Source organism: Ammospiza caudacuta, chromosome 18, assembly GCF_027887145.1.
Source record: "Ammospiza caudacuta isolate bAmmCau1 chromosome 18, bAmmCau1.pri, whole genome shotgun sequence".
NCBI classification, from domain to species: Eukaryota; Metazoa; Chordata; class Aves; order Passeriformes; family Passerellidae; genus Ammospiza; species Ammospiza caudacuta.
In genome coordinates, this window is record NC_080610.1 from 4,122,081 (window position 1) to 4,139,825 (window position 17,745).

General features: G+C 41.6%; 1 protein-coding gene across 1 annotated transcript in view; it reads left to right on the top strand.

Annotated features, from left to right (window-relative positions):
- The first annotated feature begins 2,465 nt into the window (after positions 1-2,465).
- Positions 2,466-17,745, top strand: part of CABIN1 (calcineurin binding protein 1) — a 116,469-nt gene continuing 101,189 nt past the window's right edge. The window contains exons 1-18 of the mRNA XM_058816521.1: positions 2,466-2,601; positions 3,537-3,674; positions 4,749-4,813; positions 5,254-5,346; positions 5,614-5,727; positions 5,873-6,007; positions 6,258-6,438; positions 7,211-7,340; positions 7,995-8,144; positions 9,373-9,656; positions 10,206-10,374; positions 10,806-10,942; positions 11,316-11,533; positions 12,948-13,026; positions 13,262-13,449; positions 15,072-15,221; positions 16,060-16,254; positions 17,287-17,523. Of these exons, the coding sequence (XP_058672504.1) occupies positions 4,811-4,813; positions 5,254-5,346; positions 5,614-5,727; positions 5,873-6,007; positions 6,258-6,438; positions 7,211-7,340; positions 7,995-8,144; positions 9,373-9,656; positions 10,206-10,374; positions 10,806-10,942; positions 11,316-11,533; positions 12,948-13,026; positions 13,262-13,449; positions 15,072-15,221; positions 16,060-16,254; positions 17,287-17,523 (2,463 nt within the window). The 5' untranslated portion in view covers positions 2,466-2,601; positions 3,537-3,674; positions 4,749-4,810. The remainder of the gene's footprint in view (positions 2,602-3,536; positions 3,675-4,748; positions 4,814-5,253; positions 5,347-5,613; positions 5,728-5,872; positions 6,008-6,257; positions 6,439-7,210; positions 7,341-7,994; positions 8,145-9,372; positions 9,657-10,205; positions 10,375-10,805; positions 10,943-11,315; positions 11,534-12,947; positions 13,027-13,261; positions 13,450-15,071; positions 15,222-16,059; positions 16,255-17,286; positions 17,524-17,745) is intronic.

Genomic DNA, 17,745 nt, shown 5'->3' on the forward strand with positions numbered 1-17,745 from the left:
GAGGCCCTGGGGATGATGCAGGGCACCACTGACAGGGAAGTGCTGCAGGGTTGTGAGAGCTTTGTGAGTTACTCTGCAGACACAGCAGTGATGCTGCTGCTCACAGCAGCTTGGTGTGCCATGGTGGAAAGCAGGGCATTAACACAACTGCTCCATTTGAGGCGAGGAGGGCTGTTCCTCATGGTGCTCAGGGGTGATTCAGTGCAGTGCTTGAGCACCAGCTCACCTTCATCAGTGAGTGTGATGTGTTGGAGCAGCAGGAGTATTGAAAGGTGAGGTTCTGCCCCACAGCTGGGGCCTTGCCAGCCTGTCTGGGCTGTGCTGGGGTCTCTGTGGGGCTGAGGATGGCACATCTCTATCTCTGACACTGCTGTCTGACTGTGATGGTGTTCACAGGGGTCTGAGGGAAGAGATGAGGATCTGACTCCATGTTTCAGAAGGCTGATTTATTATTTTATGATATATATTATATTAAAACTATACTAAAAGAATAGAAGAAAGGATTTCATCAGAAGGCTGGCTAAGAATAGAAAAAGAAGGAATGATAAAGGCTCGTGGCTCAGACTCTGCCCAAGCCAGCTGACTGTGATTGGCCATTAATTAGAAACAACCACATGAGACCAATCACAGATGCACCTGTTGCATTCCACAGCAGCAGATAATGATTGTTTAAATTTTGTTCCTGAGGCTTCTCAGCTTCTCAGGAGGAAAAATCCTAAGGAAAGGATTTTTCATAAGAGATGTCTGTGACATCTGACCACCTTACACCTTATTTATGAAGTCTTTTCCACACAGAGCTGTCTCAGTGCTGCTGGGCTCCACTTCCCTCAGGGGCACAAAGTGTGTTCCCATCTCCAGCTGGCTCCATGGCTTTAGGGAAACTCTGTGGCCTTGGGCTGATTTCCAGCCCCCTGGGCAGTGCATCCACACACATTCAGGGTTTTGCTCACATCCCACACCAGCTGCATCTGAAGCTCCTGGGGCAGAACAACATCTGCCCTTCCTGTCACCTGCTGAATAGGAGCAATCTTTAGAGCTCCTCATTTCTGTAGCTGGAATCCAAATTTTGCAGATGGCCTGCAAAAAGAGAGTGGCAGGGCTTTACTTTGTGAAGAAAAGCAGCTCCGCCCAGCATTGTTTGTGCAGGTGTCTGAGGGTTGAAAAGGAAATCCTTTCTGTCCTTGCACCATTCTTCTGTGAGAAATCTCCAGACAGAATCAGTTTGGAAGATCAGCTCCACAGTTTGGAGTTGGACTGTTGAAAGACGGTGACAGTGCCTTTCCTTGGCAAGGAATGCTCATGGTCCCAGTGTTGATGGGTCAGACAAGACTGTCCAGGGGTACAGGAACACCATTCTGTCCTGACAGCTTTTGAGTGGGATCAATCCTTGGATGTATTAATCCTTGGAGGTGGTATCCAAATTTCAGTGGTGGATCCCTGAAAGGGAATGGTGACACTTTTCCATAGGAAAGAAAACAGCTGGCCCCAGTGTTTCAGGGGCAGATGCCAGGCTGCCCAGGGGAGGTGAGGCCAGCAGCACTTTGCTATCCTGGTACTTTGGTGTTGATGCAATGAATCTTAAGCTGTGCCAGGGGAAGTTTAGACTGGATATTGGGAGCAATTTTTCCACAGAAAAACTGATTCAGACATTAGACCGTGCTGCCTGTTAAAAACGGGACTGGACTCCTGGTACTAAAGTGATTTCAGTATTTATTATAACAAAGAGAAAGGCCTAAAGCAAGGGGGGCCGGGCCGAGCAGGAGCGTTCCCGTCGAGGATGCTGGGGCTTCTTCAGCAGCGATATCCCCGATGGAGCAGCACAAATTCAGTGGGTCAGGAGTCCCTTTTTATCCTGTTTTTTGTCCCTTTGGATTGGTTTCTGTTTGGATCCTTCATTTGCATGAAGGTTTAAGACGCTCGATTGGCCATTACATTTCTGCCCAGGCCGGCTCGTTTCGCTTGGGGAGATGCACTTCACTTACGTGCAATACGGTATGCTCAGTACCGTATTTCTTATAACTACCCTTTTAACCCCTTTTACAACAACCAAACTATAGTACGTACTTAACAATTACAAACTATTCTACAACAGTTCCTAACCTATTTTTAACACTGCCCAGGGAGGTGGCGGAATCACCATCCCTGCAAGTGTTTAAAGAAGGACTGGACGTGGTCTGGCCGGCACGGGGGTGTCGCTTCCCAGCCGGGACCGTGAGCCCGGGGCTTTCCCGGCCGGGATCCCGAGCCCGGAGCTTTCCCAGCCGGGATCCCGAACCCGGAGCTTTCCCAGCCGGGATCCCGAGCCCGGGGCTTTCCCGCCCAAACCGAGCCCGGAGTTTTCCCAGCCGGGACCTCGACCCCGAGGCGCCCTCAGCCGCCGCTCCCGCCCCCCAGTGCGCGGCACTGCCATTGGCTGGCAGCGCAGGGCGGCCCGGCCAATGCGGCGCTGCGTTGCTGGCGCCGCGGCTCCGGAGGCGGTTGCGGTGGAAACGGGCGGAGCGCGGCTCCCGGGGGAGCGGCGGGAGCCTGAGGGAGCCGCGCCGGGAACCCCCCGGGAACCCCCCGGGAGCAGCGCCGGCATGCCAGGGGCCGCCCCGCGAGGTGAGTGTCCCGTCCGCCCCGCCCCGCGGAGGGGCAGCGGCGTTCGGGCCCTGCCCCGCGAGGGTGGCGAGAGCCGGGCCTGAGCGGCCTCGGCCGTGCCCGTCCCTCCGCGGGGCCGCGGGCGGAGGCGAACGGGGGCTCCCGGCCCCGTGTGCCGCCCTCCGGGCCAGCGGCGAGAGCAGCGTCCCTGGGCTCCGTGCGGAAAGTGATCGTGTTCCGTCAGAACGGCTGTGCTGAAGCGAGGCGGAGCTTTGCAATGTTAAAGAAAGAAAGCCAGAACAAAACTCAAGTGTTATTAAACGTGTAACTGCAATGCATGGATCCCCAGTGTAGCAGGAACAACAAAAGCTGGGAAAGCCCAAGTCACTCCCTTTGTTTCTTACTTAGAAGTTGCGAACACAAGTTCTGGGAGCAAGAGCTGACATTGGAAATATTTGCTTAAATTCTAAACTGCTAAGGTTAAAGGAGGGAAGGTTTTGAAGGCAAAAGTCCTATTGCCTTTGAGGATGTGCACACCTGTTGTAGGCACAGATTTATAGCCAGACACTCTTGTATCTGTTAAAATTCAAACTGGTTTGTACTTAATATGAGAGAGGAGTTATTTTTTGCCTGCTTGTCTCATGTAGCTGTGTTCCTCTGGAGTGCTAATAGTGACACACTCAGTTTAGAAGTGCTGTGGCACTGCTGGAACTCCCTCCCTCAGTTTTGCAGCCATGTGCAGTGCCTGGTTTGAAGTAAAATGAAATAACACCCTGCCAAAGCTGTGGGGCAACGCCTGCCCCTGCTTGCCAGCAGCACCTCAGTCCTGTTTGGTTCTGTGCTTTCAGCCTGTGAACACCAGGCAGGAGTGTGGTTGTCACTAAGTTCCTGCCTGTTACAAGCTTCCAGTGTAAATAATAAGTGGAACTGAAATTGTTTTCCCACATTTTCTGCAGTTGCATTTTCCCCAAGAGTCCAGCCTCGGATGTAAAGCCTTGACTGTAGTCCCTGCTGTTGCCTTCCTCTGCCACCTTGAGCAAGATTATTTGGATTCAGCAAAGGTCTTGGGCATATTACTGAATACAGGCATTTTTGTAAGTGGATTTACAACTTAAACATGTAATTGATTTGGGATCATACAGACTGAGTTACTTAAATGTCACAAGCATCTACACCCTGTCCAAATGTGTAACTCAGTCTATCTGAAAGCAACCATTAATATCTCTGCATGTATTTTCTTAATGTGAAAATAGACAAGGAGCTTGTCCTGAAGATTTGAAGTTTTATTAATGTTTATCTGGTGACTTTAAAGAGAAAAATGCTTTATTGCTGTGCAGTTGTCAGTCTGATTTAACCACAGGCAGGGAGAACCAGTGGTGCATGGGCCAGCATTGCTGAATGAGTGAAATTCCTGTCAGGCTCATTTTCTCCACATGCAGAACTCATCATGATGATGTATGAGTTAATTCAGCTTAGAGTTCAAAGCTCCCACTGCTTCCTGCTGCGGCTAATTCTGGATTTACTCTTCTATTAAAGGATATTAAAGACTGTTTTTAGCCTGTCTTGCATATGTCATCTTCTTGTTTGAGTTGATGGGAATGTTTTATCATGTAGCAGTGAAGGTTTTCTATAAAGCAGCACAGAGCTCTTTCATATTTTTTGCCTTTACTAACATGATGTTTCAAGCAGTTAATTGAATATAAATTATGAGCTTACTTATGAAGAAAAAATTACTTACAGGTTATAAAAGTGTATTTACCCCTTCAAACTTTTTATCAGGTGGTAAAAAGGACTGGAAGTATGAATGTTCTTTTTCAGAATGAAGAAATGCTAGTTAGAAAAAGTTCCATTTCTTTTGTTTGCACCCATCTAGTAGATGTAAGTGTGTCTGCAGTAGCTAGAACTTGTTTTTGCATTGGGGCTGGTCTGTAGAGGTTGGTCAGGATACTCAGAACAGCTGTGGGACAAACACTGGTTCTCTTGTACCAGGGGTGGCAGCAATTAAAATTATTCCTCAGTGGAATCATTGTTCCTTAGTTGGTGGGCTATCTCTTAGCATGGGGTGGTGGTTAATTGGTTATTAAAGTATTCCTGTAAAGTATTGTCTTTTATTTCTGAATGTTTTTTTGGTGAACAGAATAAATATTCTAATCCTGTTTGCTTTCCAGGCCTGTTTGTGACAGACTCTTCCTTCTATTCCTGGAGAAAGACATTGTGAATAGTTGTGAACATGGTAAGGCTTTTTTGAGATGGCTTTTGAGGTGTTTAGCTAGCAATAAAATTGAGAATTTTCCTCTTTCCCTGGACTAAGAGTAAATTGCCATAATGAGAACTTTGTTTTCGGAGTGATTGTAGTTATTGGTAAATTTAAGAATTTGGAAAAAAAATCACTGTAATGCATATGGCTATTTAGGAAAGCTCTTGCTTGCAAGACACTTGAAATTTCGTTTTTTCAGCTGATTTTGGATGGGAAATGGTTTTGATATTTGTTTATTTGCAATTAGGGATGATTAAATTAATGACAGCTCTTGTAACTTTGTGTAGAGATCTCTCAGTATTGTTTGTGTACCAGTTAATTAAAAAAAAAGAGAAAAATCCAGTTTTCAAAGGACTGGGACATCTGTAGGTGCCACATTTCTCACATTTCTGGTGATGTCTCAATTGCCGTTCCAGATCCGCATTGCGGCGCTGAACGCGAGCTCCGCGGTTGAGGATGACTATGAAGGTACCTTCAAAAGCCATAAAACACAGACCAAGGAAGCTCAGGTGAGTCATTCCACAGTTATCTTAATGAAGTTTTGTCTCAATGGGACTTTTGTCCTCTAATTGTAGGGATTTGTTCAACCATGATATTTTGTTCTTATAAAAGTTTAGTTACTCTGTGACTTGATAGAGTAACTAAAACTTCACTCGAGTTGTTTTAGGACAGTAACACAAATGTTCTGCTGTATAGCAGAAAGTATTGAAAGTGTGAAACCAAATATATTTAATAAAGTTTTCTTAATAAATACATTCTAATTATTTAAATCACAGGAAGCAGAAGCTTTTGCTTTGTACCACAAAGCTCTGGACCTTCAGAAACATGACAGATTTGAGGAGTCTGCTAAAGCTTATCATGAGCTACTTGAGATTCGTCTTCTGAGAGAGGTCAGTGACCTTGGGACAATGACACTCTGGAAACTGTTTGCTATATTTTGTCTTACTTCACTTCTAACTGGCTAACTAGAAATGTCAGTACTTGTTACTTGTCTGATTCCTAATGCCCACATTGCATTTATTTTTTTATTTCTAGGCCGTTCTTTCTGGTGATGAGAAAGAAGGGCTGAAGCACCCGGGCTTGATGTTAAAATACTCCACCTATAAAAACCTGGCACAACTGGCAGCACAGCGGGATGACTTAGAGACAGCCATGGAGTTCTATCTGGAGGTACAGTGCAGCTGAAATTAGACACTGGAGCCTTAATATTTGTGAAAACTTCTTAAAATACAGACAGACACATCCAGCATACATCATGTCAGTGTACAGTTGAATACTGTGGTTTTTCTGATGCTGTGTGGGATAAAATTGGTCCACCAAAGCAGTTGTGGTCCTGCTGAAAACTAAAGCAGTGCCAGTCCTGCAGCAAGGTGGGTTTGCATGTCTGAAATGTGGATGATTCTGTTTGTTGTGTTTCCAGGCTGTAATGCTGGACTCCACTGATGTGAATCTCTGGTATAAAATCGGTCGTGTGGCGATAAAGCTGATCCGCCTGCCCTTGGCTCGTCACGCTTTTGAAGAAGGGCTCAGGTGCAATCCTGATCACTGGCCTTGTTTGGATAACCTTATCACAATTTTGTATACACTCAGTGACTATACAAGTGAGTACAGTGCATGAACAGCATCTCAGTATGTGATTTTACATACCAGAAAAAATTGTTACAATGAAATCTATAGGTTGAAGTGTGTCTTGCTTAAGCAATGCAGCAGGGTTTGATAGAGACTGCTACTCCATGATAGAGATTTTACTGAATTATAAAGCATGATGGTTTAGAGAAGTTTTATTATTTACTTTTGGTTACCCTAAAAATAAATGTCTGTGGTCTCACAGATCAGAGCCTCTGCAGGAAGTTCCCTGTACACTGTTCCTCTACCTTTCCACCTATGTTGGTTTTGGTTTTCTGGTAATTTCCTGCTGCATAACTCCAGGGTTTGGGTATAAATCTACAGTCTCATTCATAGCCTGGAAGGATTAATTGTAGTTACAGCAGTGGATACACTGCTTGCTTCACTAATGGAATCTGTAGTTAAGACATTTGATAACATAAAAATGGTGAATAATTGTGTTGCTGTTTTATGGTTCTAATTTCTTCTGTGCCAGAACAGGCTTGAAAGTAAGTGAAAGATGTACTCCAAACATTGTTTAAACAAAATTAATTACTTTTTTTTTTTTCTGGATACAGTACCTAGGAAGACACAATAGGCTATTTTAACTGTATGCATGTAATTATTTAACACCTTACAAAGCAATTGGACTAATTAATGTAAATGTCACATTTGGGTGGAATTCAGTGGTGTATGTGAGGCCCAGAAATGGGAGCTTTGAATGAACCAAAGCAGCCATTGACCATTCCATTTTTATTTCTCTGTCAGCATGTTTGTACTTTATCTGCAAAGCTCTGGAAAAAGATTGTCTGTATAGCAAAGGATTGGTTCTGAAGGAGAAGATCTTTGAGGAGCAGCCTTGCCTCCAGAAAGATTCCTTAAGGATGTTTCTCAAATGGTGAGTTTTGTCTTATTAGAGTATATACTGCCTTTGGGGTGTAAATTTTGGGTTTGGGGTTGCTCAGATCTTGTGCTTTTACCTTGCTGACCTTCCTTCTGAATAATAACATGTTGGTGCTGCTGACAGAATGTTCTTCAGGAATTCCTTTTGAAGCAAGGTAGAAAGATGAAAATAATCCATTTGTTGCTGCTCATTTATTTTCATACCTAGATCTCTTGTAATCATCTGCCTTTATTTTACTAATTAGTTCCTGATCCCTGCAGCATTCACTTTAGTTTTCCTAATTAAAACAAACCAATAACAGCCAAAACAACTCTCACCCCCCAAGAAAACCTCACCAAAAACTCCCCTTTTCTATCTGTATGGATTTTATAGGAGGAGTGGGTAGGAGGAAAGTGGGAAAATAGAGGCCCATAAAATTTACAGGATGTGTCTAAGTTAACTGATCATTCAGAACAAAGATTTCTGGTGGTTGAGACATCTATATATGAGTGTGCCATAAAGTTGGTAGCATGATGTTATGTGAATGCTTCTTTTAATGCTGCTTTTGTTACTTTACATGATGCTATTAAATGAATCCCCTCTAGGCTTTAATAAAACAACCCAGCAAACAAAAACTTTCACTTATCTCCATTTTTTGTTATTTCTTAGTGACATGTCTATCCATAATGTGAATGTGAGTGCAGCTGAAGCAGGAAGGATCATAAATGAGGCGCTGGAGCTCCGTAAGAAGAGACAGGTGCTGCTGGTGCGTGACAGGGAGCCAGACCTCAGGCTGGTGCAGCCAATTCCCTTTTTCACGTACGTCTTGGTATTTTCTCTTTTCAAAAAGATCCTCTGAAGCACATATCCTGATAACTGTGTTGTGCTTTAGATTTCTTCAAAACACCTTTATTACAGCGACCTGTGTGGGCCGCTGGCTGGTGATAGAGAGACAGTGAATCTTGTATCTTGATCAGAAGGCTTGATTTATTAATATATGATATTATACATTATAGTTATACTAATAGAATATAGAGAGAGGTTTTGCAGAGCTGCTAGCTAAGCTAAGAAGAGATAGAAAAGAACCCACAACAAAGTTGTGGCCAAGGACTCAGTCCCCTGGCTTGAACTGATGATTGGCTCTTAATTATAAACATAGAAAATGAGCCAATCAAGGTGAATCCTATTGCATTCCACAGCAGCTGATAATAATTGTTTACCTTGTCTTCAGAGGCCTCTGGCCTCCCGAAGACACAGAAATCCAAAAGGAAGGATTTCTGTGGAGAAATGTCTGCGACACACCTTTTATTTCCTTGTAAAAACAAACCAACTCCCTCAGCATTTTCTTACAAGGTTATAGGTTGGTTTGGTGTGCTTGTGGTTTTAGCATAAACCCCACAGCTATTAGTTTTCAACTTTTGATTTTAAACCAGTGATGTAAAAAACAAATGTGCTATCTGAGAATGATTTGGCAGCTATTCCAACATACTACTGGATTTTTCATATATGACTAGTTTGTATGTGAATTTCAAAGCAACTTTAGTTTTTAAAAATTGTTTTTACTACTGGAATAATGAAAACTCAGAAAAAAATTTGCAATTCTTTACTTGCAGGAAGATATAAGGATACTAGTAAGTTGTTATGTGTGTCTTTATTAAGGCATAAAGGATTGGGGTTTGGTTTTTGTATTGCACAAGTTTTTCTGGAATATTAATGGACTCTGCATGTAGTTTGTATTGCAGAGAAATTGTTCACACTTGTGAATAAGGATGAGTTCTTTTAGTGACACTACTTTTTTTTTAGCTTTTGGTATAATTTCCTCAGCAACTACTGCATGAACCTTGTGTTTTTAGAGACATTTTTTGAGTGCTGGAACAGGTTTTTGACACTCAGGTGTGTATGGTTGTCCCACTGAGAAGCTGCTCTTGCTATCTCTAAGCTGTTAGTGAAAAAACAATGTTGAATGCTGTTAGGTTTGTAAACTTAATATAGAAAATAGTGTGACAAGAAGTGAAGACATTGTGATGCTGTTGTGTTTCCCTTGCAGGTGGAAGTGTTTGGGAGAAGCCTTGCTTGCCATGTATCAGCACCTCACAACGTGTGATCCTCCTCGCCCCAGTCTGGGAAAGAGAATTGATCTCTCAGAGTACAGAGACCCAGTTCAACATTTGATGCTTTCTCCCACCTCTACTCCTGTCAGTGTTATTCAGCCAACTCCTGTCAGCACTAATCCAGTGGTGACAGTGCCAGATCCTGTGTTACCTTACACTCCAACCACACCCAACTTCCCAAGTCACAGCCAGAGTTCATTGGAGCCAGGAGCTGCTGTAGGTGAGCAAGGTACTTCAGTCTAAGATTCAAGATACCTTTCCTACTTATCTGGGTATAAAAATCACTTCAGAATTCTTTGGGACATGCTGTCTTTCAGCTGCACATTGGTGGAGTCAGAGCCTTTTCAGCATATGTGTAACACCTGATAGAGAAAGTGAAGGAGTATCTGACCTTTTCTGGTTTTGTGCTGTTACCCCACACTTCACTTTTTCAGTCTTTAGGATGTGAAAAATTGTGACTCCATTCCAGCAGTGATGCATATCAAACTTTTAATGCTGGGAGCTCCTTAGAATGAATGAGCTGCTTTACAAAAAGATGACTGTGTTATTTTTCTGCTCATGTGTCACTTTAAGAAGCTGAGAAGACCAAACTGTCAGCTATATTTATTTGAAATCTGTACAAGATTTTTTTGGCACTGTCTTCAGAAGGAAACCAATGAATCTCAAGTGCTGCTGTGTAATTACGTTTTTAAAAATAAAAAAGATTACTCACTTTTTATTTGTCAATTTAACCTGTCAGGTTTTGAGTTTTTTTTCATTATGTTTTTAGGTGACATATCTGCAGGTGATAAATCTAAGAAAGGAGTGAAGAGAAGAAGAATTACAGAAGACAGTGGAGAAACAGCCAAAAGGAGATCTGCCAGAGTTCGGAACACCAAGTGTAAGAAAGAGGAGAAGGTTGACTTTCAGGAGCTGTTGGTGAAATTCCTTCCTTCCAGGTACTGTACTGTGAAAACTTTCATTATAAGATGATCAGAGGTGAAGCTGTTTGGGATTTTGTTTGATTGATATCCTCCCAACCTTAAAACTACTGGTCCAATGTTTTTTTTGGTTTTTTTTTAAGCAGATGTGGTGCATTATCTTCTGATAAATTTAATAATATTGCTTTTAGTAAAAATTGCTGAATTAAAATTAAATAAAACAGCTTTTACTGCTGTTAAAGTGAATTAGTGGACAATGCACAAATCAAAATGGATAAGATAAAGTAATCTTGATTTGGACAAAAGGAACCGGATGCAAATCTCTGAATTTGTTTCAGTAATATATTCTCACTGTTAACATTTGCACAGTGTTTCATATTTAGATTTCATCTAGTAATAAAGAATGAGGACTTTGTTGATATTGTGGTTCTTGCCCCCCTTTCACACAGATTAAGGAAATTGGACCCTGAGGAGGAGGAGGACCCTTTCAATAACTATGAGGTGCAATCAGAGATCAAAGAGGAGAATTTTCAGCATGTTGGACCACACAGAATGTCCTTTGATTCTACAACATTTATGGAGTCTGGTAGGGATTGCCTTATGTCCTTTGCTCATTCTTTGTTGGTTTTGCTGTATTGTGTGCTTTATTTTCTCTATTTTTCTGTCATGCCTGAAGATATGGAAGTATATGCTTTTTAAAAAGTATAATTTTATAGTATAGAAGTATCTCAGTTGCTACTAATTTTTTAAGTCTTGGGGAATTGCTCAATCACTGTGCAGGAGCCCAGTTGTGTGGAATTTCCATTTAAACAGATTGGAATGCAGTAACTGAATTCTGCACATGTGCAGTGCAGAACTGTTGTGATAGAAGGGCGCAAAACACTGTTGAAACTTAATTCTTTCAGGTTATGATCTGCCTCAACCTTAGATGTAGGCCTTTGTGTTTTTCTGTTTTCTAGAAAAACAGGATGTTCATGAATTCCTGCTGGATAACCTGAACAATGGTGGGATCTTGGAGCTGATGATGAGATACCTGAAAGTCATCAGCCAGAAGTTCCTGGTGAAGTGGCCTCCTGGTTTGTGTGAGGTGGTGCTCAGCATCTACAACAGCTGGAGGAAGCACAGCAGCAGCCTCCCCAACCCACTCCTGAGGGACTCAAGCAATCAACACATCAAGGTAATGCAGCACCTTTCCTTATTCCGTATTTGCTGTTGTCCTGGTGTCAGGGTGCCCAAAGTACCCAGTGAGATCCAGCAGACACAGGTTTGGCTCAGCTCTGCTTGTCCCAGCTGTGGTAACTGTCCCAAACTTGGGTGCACTGCAGCTCCTGGAGCTCTTCTGGGCTGAGCACACCTGGGTGATGCCACATGCAGCTCTGACCTGTGTATAGGGTGTGTTTATGCACACATACACCCACAGAGATGTCATAGACACAGGTATATTTTACCCCTTTATTCTGTCGTTGCTCTTTCTTTTTTCCTTCCCCCCTTCCTTTTCTTCTGACGTGACACAGTTTTGTTTTGTCATCAGGTCAGAACAGAGGCTGCTCTGTTCTCACTGCCTGATTGAGGGTCAGCATTGCTGCTTTAAGTAGAGTAAATACTCTGTAGTTTTAAGATAACCTGAAATTTACAGCAAAATCCCAAACAACAACAAAACAAACCAAAACCACCTCCTCAGCATTACCATTTTATTACCTTTATCCATATGGAATTTCCTGAAAGCAAATAGAAGAAAGAATAAGTTCTTTACATTATTGTTAAACCAGCTTAATGGTAGAAGATGATATTTCGAGAATTATAAAACCAGTTCTGATAATTCTTGGCCACTGAGCCAGCCTATGTTATCTTTTTAATGTTAGCAGTCTGTATTCATTTGGAAAGTTATTTGCCTTTGGTATGACTTCAGTTGGAAATATTTTTTCAGATCAAGTGTTTTTACTTCTTTGCAAATGAAATATTAATTATGGAAATTGCTCTGTTCCATTGATGTCATTTGCAAAACAAACAAAAGTGCCTCTATGTGGCAGATGTTAAATTTTTATACATCCTGTGATTTATTTATGTATATATTTCATATATATGCCCTTTTTAAAACAAATGTAAATATATTTATAAATGTATTCCCTTGGCTCTCATTATTACTGCATAACTGCTTACTTTTCTAAATTACTGCTTACTTACTAAATTTTGTCTTATTTTTCAAATGTCTGTGCTACTGCTATATTCTGGAATCGTGCTTTTGGCATGATTTGGCAATTTAATATAGTTTTATTTCAGCCAAGTTAAAAAGTAAGGATGCCTTTTTTCTAACATCAGGCAATGCTGTTCTGACCTTCTTCCATGAACTGAGATTTTTCTTTTTTAATGGTTCTGAGTATTGTTTGCCTTTGTACCTGTTGATTTGTCAGTTACTGTACACCTCAGGCAGAAGAAGTAGTTATAGCTTGGGAATAGAAATCCCAAGAGGACAAGATGAAGGCTTTCTTTGAAGTAAATTGCAAATTTAGTGATTTTTTTTTAATTTATGCTTCTTTTAATGTATTTCTTGCTGTGAATACTCTTTTGATATCTCCTTACTTTTTCTGAAGGATATGATGATAATGAGCCTTTCTTGCATGGAGCTGCAATTAGATCAGTGGCTACTGACAAAAGGGAAGAGTTCTACAGGTGAGAACTTAAATTTTCTTCAAACTCTAAAAACACTGGGAGTGTATGAAGAAGTGTTTCTAGGAATTCACTGGATTTTGGAGCTATTTTTTCTTAATATCTTCCAGATCTGTGTTTTATTGCTTTATCAATTGTTTACCTTCAGGTAGATCAGACCTTTGAAATTCTGCTCTGTGGGACTCTTTCCATGAGATGCCAGTAATTTAATAATAAAATGTAATTCATTGACTTGCAGTTTCTCCAAGAAATTGTCCTGCTGCCTCTGTGAATGGCAAGTTTGGTCCTGACTTCCCAGGAACCCATTTTTTGGGAGACCTGCTGCAGCTGTCCTTTGCATCCTCACAGCGAGATTTGTTTGAGGAAGGCTGGATGGAATTTGTCACTCGAGTCTATTGGCTCAAGGCTCGGTTCCTGGCACTGCAGGTGGGGTTTGCTTTTGGTGTAACAAACACAGCTTGTCCCAAATTCAAGTCAATATGTTATCATTTTATCACAGGGGTTCCATACCGTTATCTCTTTATCACAAAAATTCCAAACCTTCTTGGTGTTTCCTCGTGGGCAGCTCCCCAGGGCACTGAGTCTTCTTCACAAAGTAACCAACTGACTCCCCCTGGCTACTTTGTGAAGAAGTGAGGGTTTGGTAGTTTGAATATTACATCAAGGCTACCCTCTCTTTTTCAAAAAGAGCCACCACACTCCTTTATTGCTCTCTTCTTCTCATTGCTTACAGCTGTGGCCTGGTAAAGTCAGGCCTGTTCCTAATCTTTGATAACTGGCCCAGCTGCAGCTCCTTAGGGCTAAGATTACTTTCTACACTACTTTTATTTTCTTATATTCTGTGTTCCTGCAAATATTCTTCAGATGCAGCTGATTCAGGAATCTCAACTCTTTTAGGCATGTGGATAAAATCAGCTTAAAACATAGTGATTTCATTTTGCTTCTAAATATGATTAACTTCCCCTGAGGGTTGAGGTGGAAATGAAGTAGGAGGTCTCACATGCTCAGCAAATATTCAGATATGTTTAATATATGTCTTTGTTTAAATGAACTTGTACTCAGCTTAAAAGAAAATATTTGTACTAAAGCTACTTGGAATAGTGTTGGGGAGCTGCAGAACATAAGATTTTTAAGGGTCTGGATTCATGGACACTGTCAGAGTTTCAGGAACACCAAAATTCAGATTTGAACTGAAACAGGCTCTTTTTTTTTACTGTTCCCTCTGCTTTTTCAAGGTGGTGTGGTTCTGCTTTTGAAGACTTTAAATTTAATATGCAAATTTTGAAGCAGAGGTTTTTAAGCCTATCACTAAGGGAATAATTTGAAAGAAATGTTATTTGATCTCAGTCTTTTTCTACCTCTCTGTGTTGCTTCCCCAGGACATCAAAGAGGGTTTTTTAATGCAATAATTATGTTTAAATCTGTTGTCAACTAATTGTGTGAGTCAGTTTTCATAAGTGTGAACTAACTTGTTCCTTCCCCCTTTTTTTTCCCTGCACCTAAGGATTCCTTTCCAATAAAGTTATTTAGAAAAAGTGAGAGTTCCTATACAACTACTGGCACTTTTTTCCTTGTAATATGCAGAGTTGTATTTTGCCTGTGCATGCCTCCCTGACATCTCAATTTCAGTACTTACTTTGCACAGAGCAAGGAGAGTTCATTCGCTTTGCAGAATATATGAATGTTTCTTTGCTCAGTGTTTTAATTTGCACAAATGGAGGAGTTATTTCTGCTGGTTTACTCTTCTGCCTTTTTAAGGAAAGGGATTTTAGCACTCCAGACCAATCTTACAAATTTATACAGGCTGAATTCCATTTTTCTTATTTGTTTCATCCATTATTGAAATAATTGGTAAATATTTTAAAATATTTTTGCTTTAATTTGAGCTATTCAGTTGAATTTATTTTATATTTTTTGAGGACATGCAGTAATCACACTGGCAGTGCCTGCATTAAATTTAAACATTTTCTACAAGTTTTGGAGACTTTCTGCTGTGAGAACTGTAGGATTTTTTTTGTTGATTGTTTTCCTGTGTATTGTTTCCATAGGGAGACATGGAACAGGCACTTGAGAACTATGATATCTGCACTGAGATGCTGCAGAGCTCCAGCAGCAGCCAGGCTGAGGCTGGCAGTGAGAGCAGCACCGTGATCCGCCTGCCCAACCTGCATGTGGATTCTGTGGTGTCTTTAGAGGAGGTAAGAGCTCATTTACAGGTGTGTGTTCCCTGTTCCATCCCTCACAATCCATCTCTCCCAGTTTCAAATGTCACCCATTAATCAATTCTTTTGTGAGGGAAGTTTGCTCCATCTCAGAGTGAGGGTTTGGTAGTTTGAATATTTTGTCAAGGCTACAAAAACTACAGTTTTTGTATCTGTTGGTCCTGTACATCTTTAGATTGTTTTTATGCAAAATAAAAACCTTAAAGCAGCAGTAAATTATTGAAACAGTCCTTTCCCTTTCCCTTTCCCTTTCCCTTTCCCTTTCCCTTTCCCTTTCCCTTTCCCTTTCCCTTTCCCTTTCCCTTTCCCTTTCCCTTTTACTTTCCCTTTCCCTTTCCCTCTTCCCTTTCCTTTTCCTTTCCTTTTCCTTTCCTTTTCCTTTCCTTTTCCTTTCCTTTTCCTTTCCTTTTCCTTTCCTTTTCCTTTCCTTTTCCTTTCCTTTTCCTTTCCTTTTCCTTTCCTTTTCCTTTCCTTTTCCTTTCCTTTTCCTTTCCTTTTCCTTTCCTTTTCCCTTCCCTTCCCTTCCCTTCCCTTCCCTTCCCTTCCCTTCCCTTCCCTTCCCTTCCCTTCCCTTCCCTTCCCTTCCCTTCCCTTCCCTTCCCTTCCCTTCCCTTCCCTTCCCTTCCCTTCCCTTCCCTTCCCTTCCCTTCCCTTCCCTTCCCTTCCCTTCCCTTCCCTTCCCTTCCCTTCCCTTCCCTTCCCTTCCCTTCCCCATTAAGAGCTGGGAGAAGTGGCAGTAGTGAAACATATGCAAAAACAAAAGTTAGGATTATATCATCTGTGGTTAAGATTGTATCATCTGTGATGTTTGCAGATTGAAAAGAACCTAAAATCTCTGGAGAGGTGCCAGTCTTTGGAAGAGATCCAGCGACTCTATGAGGCAGGGGACTACAATGCTGTGGTGCATCTGCTCAGGCCAACCTTGTGCTTCAATGGTTATGGCAGAGCCAAACACCTGGAGTTTGTCACATCCATACCTGAGAGACCAGCTCAGCTGCTTCTCCTCCAGGTTTGCTTTGTTTCTTACAAAATCTGTTTCAGTAAGGAATTAAGACTTACTCCTGAAAACTGGATGGAAGGATTTCTGGAGTGGATGTTAACAGTTACGAATCTTATTTACAAAGCCAGACATGGAACCAAACCTGTAAATGCTGTGAAGATCACAGCTTTGTCATCATCATTAGCAATGTGCCAGCTTCTGCTGACTGGGAATGTGGCTAAAGATGCAAGATGTTGAGGCCTCCATGGAATGAACAGAAACTTGAGTTTCCTGAGTTATTTTATGGATGAATTCATGCTGCTGTTGACTATATGGTGACTTAGAACCATTCTGAAACTTGGTTATGTAGCATATGAATGATTTTTATGCTGTAAAGACTCTCTCCTGCATGAATGAGATACTGTTGATACATGCAGTATAATTGCTGTAGAGTTAGACCATTTGACACTGTAAAAATAAGTGTTTAATAAGTGTATTAATGAGCTCAGCTCAGCTGAGTATATTAGGTTTTTCTGGGGAAAAAATGTTTGCACAAAAAAAGACTGATGGGTTTTTAACTGTACTGAACCAAGTCCCACATTTTCCATCTGGTGACCCAACCTCTTTAGAGCAGAAAAAAGCAGGAGAAGTTGCTATTACACTGGCCTTGGAGTTGCCACTTTGTTATTTATGAAGCAATAAAATGGTAGCACGAGATCATAAAGATCCAAACCCTGTTTCTTGTAAGGGCTTTATTCAGCTGTAGATCATTAGAATTACAGACCTACAGCCATCCCTTTCCTATTTTCTTTCCTTGCATCTTTTATTAAAGCAGAAAGATGTGAAGATTTTTTTGTATTTAGATCCTACTTGTGTATTTGTCATCCAGGATCCATGCACCTCCTATTGTCCTTTTAATGTTGCATTTAAAGTTATTGCTTCATTTCATTGAAGTGATCACATTAACTGAGTATAATGTTTTGCTTTGCCCTGCTGTGCATTCATGTTTAAAATAAACTCTTCATTGTTATAATAGATCTTTTTCATATTTACATTCCCTAGGACTCCCTGCTCAAACTGAAAGACTACAAGCAATGCTTTGAATGCTCAGATGTTGCCTTGAATGAAGCAATTCAGCAGATGATTAACATGACAGCAGCCTCTGCTAAAGAGGAGTGGGTTGCTACGGTAACACAGCTGCTGACAGGAATAGACACTTCATTATCCTCAGTTAACAGCATCCTGAAAGACTCCTCTGTCACACCGAGCCTGGTTCGATTAACAAACAACCTGATCCAGGTAAGGCATGGCCTGGCACCAGGGATGTGCTGTGTGCTGCAGGACTCAGGGCATGCTGCAGGACTCAGGGCATGCTGCAGCTGCTGGGTGAATTCCCACCCACTCCTAGTGATGGCTTTGGTTACATTTTTGGGAAGCTGGTATTTACCATTTTGTGTGAGCATTGCCATAGTCTGCAGTGTGATAGAGCTGCACTGAGCACACACCTGTGCTAGATCCACT